The 12,490-nt window shown below is 31.6% G+C and overlaps 1 protein-coding gene across 1 annotated transcript; it reads right to left on the bottom strand.

Moving 5' to 3' along the window:
• Nucleotides 1-6,094: 6,094 nt before the first annotated feature.
• On the bottom strand, nt 6,095-6,845 carry LOC120132860 (ethylene-responsive transcription factor ERF023-like). The gene has a single exon (XM_039149552.1). It carries the CDS (start codon nt 6,843-6,845, stop codon nt 6,294-6,296), a length of 552 nt encoding a protein of 183 aa, XP_039005483.1. The 3' UTR covers nt 6,095-6,293.
• Nucleotides 6,846-12,490: the final 5,645 nt, after the last annotated feature.

Here is a 12,490-nt window from a genome sequence, read left to right as displayed (position 1 = left end):
TTAAACAAAATAAATATTTTTTGAATAAAATATTGACAAAGTATAATCATAAAATCTGAAAAAATGGCATACTATAAAATAACGAAAATGAGGAATGTGAAACTTCAAGTACTGAATCTTCTATTTTGAGTATCTGAAAGTGAAACTATGAGAAAGTAAGCTACAAGGCTTAATGTGTCTTAAACTGCAAACATAAACAAATAAAAGCGTAGTCCAAAGCATTCACATAAATATTCATACGCCAAATCATCAACAATAATGTCATTTTAAATGTTATGCAAATGCTCATACACCTGCTCATACTCCTACACACCATCCGAAGAGTGGTTCCCATAACCACACTATATACCAACCAAACACACTATGTGAATAGGGTTTGTCACATAAGCAAACCCACTAAATGCCATATTATCTGATGTTTGTTCCGATCCGAATATTATTTCCGAAGCTTATATCAATTATATATATATATTTCGATAAATCATCACATCTACTCAATATATTCACACAGTCATATTCTGATTCAGACAATTAAACCTGTATTAATAACTACATTTTTCAAATTCTAATTATCACAACAAATTCACAAAAAGACATGCCTCTAGTTATTTTTGAACCAGCCAAACAAACAAGCAATCAAACAATTAATATAGCACAAGAAAAAGAGACACATTTTGACAAAGCTAGCGTCTGTAATACCCTTTACCATAGTCAGCTCGAGCGATAGGTCGATCCGAATTAGAACCTACGAAAATAATTTAATTAATTATTAAAATGTTCTAAGGTTAACGACATAACTAAACACAAAAAAATTAATTAAATTTTCGCTCACCATAAACACGATTAACTCAAATCGGTTTGAAATTCGCGGATAACTGAAGCGGTGACTGTAGCTCAGTTCCCGGTTCAATTTCACTTGTGAAATTTTTCAACGTTCGAACTAAATGCCATTCCACAATTTCCAGATTAAATCATACTCAACGACGAATAAAAATATTTTTGACTCGTTCGAAAGTCCCGACAATTGCTTCCGATTCAAATATAATATTATGCCAGTGCCGAAAAAGGGCACTGTCGACTACCAAACTACACCAACAGCAATCCCACGGGTCGGGGATTCCACGGCCGGCCTCCCATGGCCTTAAACGGCCGACGGCGACATTAATGGAGGAGAGGCGAAGTGGCAGCAACTTAAACGACTCCACACGGACGGTGAAAGCGACCCCGACGGAGCAAAAACCAGTCAGGTCTTTCCCATACGAGCGGCCGATTACACACGGCGACGGCGGCATTTTAACGAGCAAGGCTCGTTGTTTCAACACAAACAGCCCCAACGGAAACGGGGTTACGAAGAACGACGATGAAGCGTTGAAGGCCAAGGACGGCGCTGCTAGGGTTTTAAGCGTGAGGATGAAAATGGGAAGAATGACTCCGCGCATAAGATATAATCGTGCAGGAGGAAGGACCGAAGGAGCTTGTTTAAAGTGAAATGGTTCAATTATTAGATTGGTCATCCTACGTTTTAGAGTTTCCACAAAAAGAACGAAATTTATGAGTTATTTACAAAATGATCACCTAATTTCCTAAAATTCAATTAGGTCTTAAATTAAATTTAGGTTTTAATGAAAAATCCCCCAACTTCTAGAGTTTAGATTTGGGAAAAAATCGGGGTGTTACACGAAAGTTACTTGATCGTGTCCATAATCTAGCTATCTTAGTAAAGGAATTTGCTAGGTTAGACTTGCTTTTGTCAAGTAGGTTTAATACACTAACGACCGGAGAGTACTCATCTAACATGTTTGTTGAGACTATTAATTCAACATAGTCGGCACTCGATAGTTTATTATAGGTAATAATCTGTCTCCAAAGTTCGGGAAGTTGTGAGTTACAAATCGCAATGCAAAAGCCTTCTTGATCCACTATTTGTGTTATTACTTAACCTCTTCCATCATTTATTTGATTATCTTACAGAAATTAATCAATTGTGCAATACTATAATTTCTATGGGATGAGATATTCGACACATGCCAATGTGTCCACTTTATTGTTTGTCGCGATAGTGTATACCTGTACTTCTATGGATACATTCACACAAGATCATGGGCATCAAGTTTTTGACGTTATTGTTGAGACTAGACGATGTTATTTTCTATTTATTTTTGCATTGTATTATTTTAGCTTTATACTAACTTAGTTTTTATACTTTTCTTTAGTAGGAATTTTTATAGTGCCTGACTCGGATTAGTTCTGTAATAACTACTTATGATCATATTGATAGCAATTAAAAGTGTTTAGAGGTGATTGTAGTGCATTAGAAAGTCAAAACAAGACAATCTACTATAGAGATTTCGAAATCCCTCTCATCGATTTCAAAATCTTGTCTAGAATGTAAAAGTTGAGATTTTTGTACAGTAATGATTTCAAAACGCGTGTTTAAAAATGACCATTTACGCCAAACTGTTATTCAGGAGGCCGTAGACCTATAGTATGATCATAAATGAGAACAAATATGTATAAAACACTAGAATAAATGTTAAGTAAGGCCTAAGAGGGTACAAAAAGAATGGAGACACCGATTAAATGATTAAAGTATCTTGTCATAAATTTAATGGATCGATGACTCCCACTAAACTGATCAAACAAGTCACGTAAATTTTATAATGAAAAATATTGACATATATTCTAATACAATAAAATTATTATAATTTTAATGGAATTAAAATTGAATCATGTTAAATTATTTAATAATAAAAATTTTTTTACCATAATATTTAATTATGAATTTATATTATGATATGTTTGAAAGAATCTCAACTATTTAACAATAACATAAATGTTATATATGTCATGCTTGAGTCTGAGATCTTTAAGGATAACAACCATCATTTTGATTATGAAGTCGCCAGTTCATTTAAGTATAGACACATTAGATACTAACGAATGTAAAGAAATATTTCTATATTTTAAAAGTTTGATGATGTAGTATTATTTATTAATACTTAAATATATTTTTTAAGATGATCATAATATAAATTAATAGTATATTACAAATATTGGATCGGAGATTAAACCAATTTTTGGTGTCCGATGTACCATTCAACAGGTTAAACCAATGAAACAGTAGATGTATCAGGAGAAAAAAAATGAAACCATGAAATAGAAAAAGAAAATATATTGGGCTATAAACAATCAAGGTGTCACCTAATATTTAAAAGATAGGTAAGCCACGTTTGACGAGTACTGTTGAGTATCACTAACGATAACCATCACTAAACATTATTAATTGAAATTATAAAAATTTAAAATTCTAAAGCACTCAATGTATAATTATAAATTAATGAAAATTTTAAAAGTAAATTATTTAAAATAAAATATTAATTACATTATTTTCCATAATCTTTTCTAACAATACAAAATTTATAATTGACCTTTAAAATTTTGTTAAAAAAATTAGGGAAAATAATGTAATTAATATTTTATTATTTACCTTTAAATTTTTATCTAATTTATAATTATACGTCAAGTTTATTAAAAAAAATTTATTTTTATAAATTAAATTAATGATATTTAACGATACTCATCTTTAGTGATATTCAGTGTGATGATCGAACGTAGTAAAAATAATGCAAAACATTTACTAGCTTTGGTCCTGGAAATTTGGTTACTTTATGGGCAATCCATTGCCTTGATGACATATCACCAATTAGGTTCCCTCGAGTGACGTTGTGTAAGAAACACTTTAGGCCCTTGAAGTTCAACATCTTAATAGAAATGGACTTTTGAATACTAAAACTACAATTACTTTCTCAAATAGGTTGTTATCATGAGAAATGGACAAGAGATTTAAATAGCGATCGAGTATTAAAATAATATTTATTATATAACAATAACAGGGATAGTCGAAATCATTTTAATAAAAAATAACTGTGTGAAGCAAAATTGCACCAATAATAATAGATTACGGCGGCAATTTAATGAGTAGTGCCCAACTATAGCAATAGAGGGTCGTTATTCCCTATTTTGTTCAGTAGTTGGAATTTTAGATATAAATGATGATACCAGTAAAATCACGCAAGTTAGTATTCACCCCTACGTTTGTGAAGTTGATTTGGCTGTTTCATTGGATTCTAATGGTCTACTTCTGTTTTGGTCACTTTCTAATGATTCAAATGGTATTCTTGACTATCCAACATTGGTTCCTGCATGGAAAATTTGTGGAAAGCATGTAACTCGAGATAAATGTTCTAAATATACAAGCTTCAGTTGGGCACCTTTAGTATTGGCTGAAGATCGGTTTCTTCTTCTGGGACATGTTGGAGTTGACTGCCTTGCAGTAAAGTATTTTCATGGTGAAGATAGTAGAAGATGTTACTGCATATGCACTATACCTTTTACTGGTCCAACCAACATACTTACACTACCATTGTCTTTCTCTTGAATTGAAACGTACAAATGCAATGGGTTTTTACTGTTGGGCACATGGATGAAAAGAGTTTGAGGCTCTTTCCTGGGAAATAACCATGCATGCTTATGATCTGACAAGAAGCTACACTGAATGTAATTTCAATGATGATAGCAATGTTGAACGCAATGCAGTGAAATTTAAAAATACTATTTCTGGTACAAGATATTGTCTTCATGTTGTTCCATCGTAAGCGCATGCGGTTGTTGTCCGAGAGTAACAATCCGAGATAATAATATAACCTAAGAAAAAGTAAAAGAAATAATCAAATTCTTTATAAATAAAAGAGAATTAAAATGAAATAAAATATTCTTTATATTTGATCTTGTGGTCTGTCGCTACACAGTTTCATTAAAATAAATTTTCGGTCACTCCTTGGTGCTCGAGACCTTTTGATCGTTTGACTCCCACGATACAACAACTTGATGATCAACTACAGTAGCATAACAGTAAAGATCACGAATTTTCCTTGCCTTCGACTATCATTGGAAAAACTAAGGGAGAAAATAATATTTTCTAAGAATGAGAAAATATTTTCAAGAGAAGAAAACTTCTTGAATTCTAATATGTGAAAAAATTGAGAAGGTTGCTATGTATTTATAGGGGAATTTCGAGAGAGTTTTACTCCATCTAAATCTCTTTTAATAACTAAATTTAAAAAGATAATAATATATTTTAAATTTAAAATATTAAATCTGAGAGATTTACTCCAACCAGATATGTTTTAATATCTAAATTTAAACAGATAACAATATCTTTTAAATTTAAAATATTAAACAAATATACGCTTCTTTTATTATTTAAATTAAATCAATATTATTTAATTTATAAAGGATTCTAAATTTAATATAAATATTAAACTCATCAGTGTAATTCACCCTATTTCCAACAATCCCCACATTAATAAAATTGATGATTTAATCAAAACATTTTAACTCAATATGGTGATAGCCTCTACGACCGATAGTTGCATAAGATAGGTATGTTTCCTCCTTTGAACCTTCCCTTGTGAAAGTATATTTACTTTACTGGTTAAAGAGTAAAAGCGTTGTCCTTGAACTATTTTGTTGTTTGGGTAAACAATGGCATACTTCACACAAGAACTCATTGGTCACAAGAGTTTAGTGTATACCACTTTAATCACTGTTTACATCATAGGAACAGACTTGGGATAAGAAACCCCCACAATGACCGTACACGAGCTATACAATTAGGTTGTCCCTTTGAATCTAGATTTTGGGATCTCTAATCAACAAGGTAGGGTTTTCCTTCACATAACACATTTAAATTTCATTGACTTTAGTCACATTACTTTAGATGTTTTCTCAACTTGATCTCGATTTCAGGTTTGATTCTCCTTTAAAAAAATTGAGTTAAAGCAGTTACGTATGCAATGTGTGTTATCAATGATTAACAAATATTATGAACAAATATTACCTTATAATCACTCTAAATTATTAAAAAAATAAAGAAATTCTATATTTAAATATATTAAAAATTTTAATTTTTAATTTATTATAATGGTAACAATATTAATTAAATTGACAAATAACACTCGATTAACGGTCAAATCCACTTTTAAACTATGTAATTTCTAATACATAAATAAAATTCTACGCGTGATCCTAACAAAAGCTATAGAAATCCACTCTATCTGAAGGCCTAAAAATTGAACAGTGGCTTGATAGGAAACCTGTGATGTACTACCAAATTCCGAAGCCAATTCCAAATCACAAAACTTGAAGGATATGGTATAACATGCCATAACTGTCGTACATATACAGCAATCGGAAGAGGTTCATTTATGAATTTGTTCTTTTCTACAACAATGTCAAAGACATGCCAAGAACTGTTGCAGAGCCTCACCTTCCGGCCACGCTGAGTCGGCGGCAAATGTCCATTGACAGCCACTAATCATCAGCTCCGGCAATTCGATTTCACCCCAGAAGTCGTCACCGCTATGCCCAGTCGCTTCTTCCGCTGACACGTTGCCTTTATTACGAGAAACTACCGAATGCGCCGCTTTTGCAGCCGCGGCCTGAATATCTCTAGCCGTGCACGTCGACGGCTTCGGTAAACCCTCCACTTCGTCGGGAAAATTTAGCCTCGCCTTACTTCCACGTAAGCAGAAGGCGGCGACGTCGTAAGCTTTAGCAGCCATTTCCGGGGCGGGAAACGAGCCTAGCCAAATCCGAGACTTCTTGCGTGGCTCTCTGATCTCCGACACCCATTTGCCCCACTGTCTTCTGCGGATACCTCGATAGACAGCATGTCGCGTGACGCCTCGCTTTGTCTCGTGTTTGTGGTTAGTTTTTCCGTTGGCGGTGGTGGTGGTAGAGCTGTTCAAGTCATCCTCAGTGACAGTGTACGGAGGTTGATCCATTGCATTAAAACCCATTGGCTTTGGTGTGTCGTGGGCACTTATATTTGCATCAGATAACTAAAATTACAGGAATACCCATAGCCGTAATAAACGGCGAGGGATGTTACTCGTAAAAGAGAAAACAATTAAACTAAACTAAGTACATAATATGATTAATCAAGAGTCAAAATTAAATAAGAAACATAATAAGACATGTAAAAGAAACAGAATTATACAAGTATGACGTAAAACTGCATCCTCCGTCATGATCATAAAGCCCCAAAACGGCAAAAGGTGAGGTGTCCGAAAGTCTCTAACGAGGCTCTACTCTTTCATAAACCAGAATTCCGTGACACCTTTTTTATATCTAAATTTATTGGTAATCGTTGTAGATATTTTTATAAACTTAGAGCATACAGATCAGTCTTTGTATTAAGAAATGTTTATGATAAATGGATAGATTATTATTTTCCAAATAAACAAATGTAGTAGTCAATTTTAATAGGATGAAACATGTGTGCCGCGTCAATGTCATATTTTCCTTTTTCTTCCTTTTGCTCCCCTTTGTGGTGGCTTTCAAGTTCAGACGTAGCAAAAGCTAATCAAGAAGGCACTACAACCAGCAATATCATCTTATGTATCCTACATCCATTTTTTTAAAAAGGTTTTCATATTCGAATGGGATTGTTTTATTCATAAAACACACTTAAATTTCAGATTTCTCAAATCTATCTTTATATTGGTTAACCTGCTTAGCTAACTATTTAACACTTTATATACATATAAGCACGTTTTACAATGTGTGTTGAGATTGTGATTGATGTTATGTTTCGTGGTTGGTACCGAGTACTGATGTAGTTAACTTGGTTTCCCAAAAACATGCAAGAAAATCGTGCATAGGCCTATGATGCTATAATTTGACCCTTGGTACTGCTTGAATTCCTAGACTAACATTCCCCAGCAATTAAGCAGTGGTTTGTTGAGATATTGAGCTGAAATCGTCGAAAAGAGACGATGTTTGGGCAGCACATATAAATCCAACTTTCGTTCCCCGAGCTTTGGCTTCTCCAATTGCGATGACAGGACCTGTCAGCGACACGTGCATGACAGGATATATTTTGTCCTAATTGTAACTTCTTCCAATCAATCACATGTGTTAGGCCACAAGGGCTTGTTTGATTTGGGGAGAAGCAGAACCCCATGCCCGCCAATTAAACCTCGTCGAACATCAAATGTTAGATGAGTCAGAGGTTAAGTGGTGTCTCACATGCCACATTTGGACATGGTGAGCTCACAGAGGAATTCAATAATAGGGGGCCACTTTCTGAATGGAATGAATGAATGGCTCTCAAGCTAAGTCTCATCCAATGTCACGTTGGAGAGAGGAACAAGAACAGATCATTCACACGGCCAGTTGTTAACCAAGAGTCACGTTGTTGTCAAAGGTTAACGTAATTTGTGAATACTTGTGCCATTGGCAATGGATCTGCTCCACTTAAATGGTTTGTCAGTTACTTCAACCATGCTAAAAACAAAAGGGAAAGGGATTGGTTAATAAATACCAACTTATTTTACAAAAGGGGATTAGGATATGTTGATCCTAGCACACATTCATGATTGTGTTTAAATGATCATTGCCATGTTTGAAGTGTTTGTGCATTATCGTAGTGATATTATGCTTGTTATAATTGAGTGGGTTGTTTTTAATATAAATTAGTGTCAAATGTTGCTTAAAATACTTCGTAGGTACACTGTCTTGTTTAGGGGTATGTTAGCCTCGGTTTATGCATGGAAATAGTTGCTGAATTGGAAAAAGAACAGTAGCAGCTTTGTGCTAGTTCCATTTGCATGTTTAGTGTTGAAATCATGTTCAAACAACTCATTTGCATGTTGCCCTGCCCAGGTTGTTGTACGATGCATTAGGACTAAAAATGATATATTTTAAAAAGTGGTAAAAGAGACGCCAAACAGCAGCTAACAATCCAGTCTTGTTTTGACGTTTTGGCCTTTAATTATTGTCTTAAAACAATGTAGAAAGATTTAAAAAAAAAACCGCGGCTGCTGCTTCTGCTCTGTCTTGAAGTTAAGATACTAAGTAACGCTATAAACAGTGTCGAATCAGCCACTGGAAATCTGTTATGTTGCAATCTGTAATTTTAGGCTTTATCGTTGCTTCTATACTGGGCCCAGAATTATGCGATGGGCTAGTCTAATAGTAATTGGTAAGAAATCAAGTGTGTATTTGTTGGGATTGGTCCTGTAATAAAATACACAAAATCATATTGAATAGAAAATATAAAAATTAAAAATCTTAGAAGATGGTTGTCCTCATTCCTACTAACTTCTCTTTGTGCCCATATGTAGGTCCATTGTATCCTCAATTGCTGTATGATCTTTTTTATACTGAAACAAAGAAAAATGGTGTGTACAATTAAGATGCAATTATTTCCTTGTAAATGTTATGTTGATGTTTCAACTACCGGTGCCTTTATTCTCCCCATAAATGGAATACATTTGAGCGTGTATATGGCACCATATACACATTGTATCCTCATTCCTTGTAATTGTTTCCCATATGGCACCATCCTAAATAGTCATTCTTTCATCAACCCTTCTCTTCTTTTTAATAACTCCCCATGGGTTTTGTCAAATATATTTATTTTTATTAAAATAATATATGTTTTTCATTAAAAGTATATTGATATATAATAAAAATAAGGACGAGATAAGGTTGAATTGTCCCATCCAACAAAAACCGAAAAAATTCAATTCGTTATAAAGAGAAAAGGAAAGATGTTTTGGTCGAGCATAGACCCATGGTCCCACTCCCACCTATATTAGCACGTGAAGTTTTGGTATAGCGACTTTGATATTAAAATACGATTATACAAAAGCTGTTAGTCGTCAATATTATAAATCACATATTTTCTTTCATTTAACATTAAAATACGATTTATTTACAGCTACCATCGGCTTATCTCCATCTTTATTAATATTCAAATCTATTAATGTTGTGGGTTAATTGAATTTTAGAATCAGAAATTAATTACCTTCAAGACATGTGGTTAGGGATGAATAAAATTTGATTCGGTTTAAAAAATTATTTTTTTAATTTTGAGTTATTTGAATAATTCGAGTCAATTTGAATTATCAATTCGGTTTTCGAATTCAAGTCGAGTTGAAATTTAGAAATTTCGAGTTACTCGAAAATCAAAAATAGTTACTAAGTATTTTGACAATTTTACGATTTAGTCTCTGGACTCAGTATTCCTTCAATTCCTCATTAATTTTAAGTATTGTTTTCTATTAATTTTGAACAACATGTTCCTAAACTATCGTATAATACATATGTACTTTCAATTGTTCTTTCTGATAACTAATTTTTTATTTTTCTATTTAGTTCCTATTTTTCTTAATTTCTTATTTTATCAATTCATCATTTATTTTAAATTTATTTTTATAAAATTTGAACCACGTGCTCATATACCACAATAAAATACAAACATTTTTATTATAGTTTTTTGTAATTTAAAATTAGTTTATATCTAATCTTTATGATGTAAACATTTACAATCAATTTAAAACCGTAAACAAACTCTCACTCACTCAAGAAATATTGATGGCAATTGATTAAGATTTTTTTATTAAACTAAGGTGATTACAAAGTATTATATGCTTTAAATATTTTTAATCATTTGACAATGAACACTCAATCATTTTGGTGTTACTGTTGGTACTCAGACTCTTGACCATAAGGAATAACAATAATTTCTTCAATCACTGAAGTAAGTTAGTTTGTGTCAATTGATAAATATTTTGGCTCAAATTTTTCTCATATAGCACATAGAATAACTAAATAATTCTCCACAAAGATATAGACATGATATATCATGTTTTCATTAATCTAGGATGAATGATTGTAAGTAATAGTATATCTTCTAAAGACTATTAATTATTTGATAATTAACGTTCAAATATTTTATAATTATTGGTGCTCAAGTCTAAAACTTAATAATCGTCATTTACACTATTAAGATATATTATTTTTTTAAAAATTTAAAAGATACGAATGATTAAATATGTCTTTTACATTAATCAATAAAATTTTTAGTATTTGATGATTAAGTTGACATATAAGACAAAAACGCAACTAACACACATATATATATATATATATTTATCTTACGAATAAATATTGTTTTTATAAATAAAATTTAAAAGTATTTTGTTTTTAATAGTTTTGAAAAAGAATATACTTAAATAATAAAACCACGTTATATATATATTCATTATTATTTTTCCAAATAATATAAGAAATGGCTAAGTTAATTAAATGCACAACACGTGCTTCTCACACTCCACATATCTACCTCGATTCACGATATCCCTCACGTGCTCTTCACGAGCTTTACGTTTCTTTCGTTTCCTGCCCAACCTACGCTTACTTTAATCTCTTATCCTCCTTTTTAATTAGTTTTATCTTTTAAGTTCTTTTACTTATTTCAATACACACACTAGCGATTATTTTATTTTTAAAAGGACTTGTTTGTAGTTTTTTTATTTTAAATATAAATTTATAAATTTAATGGAGCCATGTTTATTAAATGAGATAAATTTACGAAAAAATTAAAAGAAAAATCATATCTTTAGATTAAATTTAAATAAGAAATTTGAGTTATCCAGAATTTTAATTGTTAGTTTCTTGTAAACTTTATTTTTTTTAAAATTTCTCTAAAATAAATATTTTAACTATACACAAATCTATTGACCTTGTATTCAAATTCCAATTTTTTACTATTTTTATTTTTAAAAAATATATAAAAATATGAAAATACAATAGAAAAAATTTATAATAACAATTATTTTGATTAATCTACCGTACGTATACAACAATATTTGTTTAAAGATAATTTCCAGTCATTTGATATTAAACACTCGTACACATATTCGAGATCTCAAAAAATAACAATTATTCTTTTACCACAAAGATAATTTGACTCGTGGTTATAATAATAACTTTCGGTTTTGCCTTAGATTCTACCCAACAAAGGGACATGGCCACATGGGGCAGCGTTGTTAAGGATCTAATCACCAAATTAATCGTGAAAACTCGAATTTATCAAAAAAAAATATTATGTGATTCATAGGGAAGACTTTTTGTTAAGCTTTCCATGTCATGATTCCCTAAAGAAAATCCCAACTGAGAACCTTATGCTATATATCATTAGCGTAATTTAAAAAAAATTAATCGCTAATTTCAGGTGTATGATAAAACAATAAAGCTTAATTAAACTCCAGGACCCTACCACGGTCAACACCTCGTTCCTCTTTCTTCCACGGATGCCACATCTATGAATGTACTACACTTGTACCTTACCAACTTGCACACTTGCATCTTAATTTTTTTAAAAAAGAAAACAATATAATTATAAAAATAATTTAACAATAAATATCATAAAAATGTACAATATGCTTACATTATATTGAAGATGTCCTTCTGTGAAAGTTTTATTTTATTTTTTAAAGAAGATAATTAAGAATTTTTTTTTAAAAAAAAATGAGAATTATGAGCTTATTTGTGATTCTGACTTGATATTGATTAATAATATCACAGGAAGAACATGTTGTAAACTTGACTAATTATTATGTGTCGGTGTTTAACGTGA

Source organism: Hibiscus syriacus, unplaced genomic scaffold (genome assembly GCF_006381635.1).
Source record: "Hibiscus syriacus cultivar Baekdansim isolate YM2019G1 unplaced genomic scaffold, ASM638163v2 tig00110570_pilon, whole genome shotgun sequence".
NCBI classification, from domain to species: Eukaryota; Viridiplantae; Streptophyta; class Magnoliopsida; order Malvales; family Malvaceae; genus Hibiscus; species Hibiscus syriacus.
The sequence above is the reverse complement of the archived record's forward strand: the minus strand, read 5'-3'. Positions and strand labels throughout refer to the sequence as shown.

Excerpts from the sequence above, each read along its gene's own strand:
- LOC120132860 (XM_039149552.1), bottom strand. The coding sequence starts at position 6,845 with ATGGATCAACCTCCGTACACTGTCACTGAGGATGACTTGAACAGCTCT.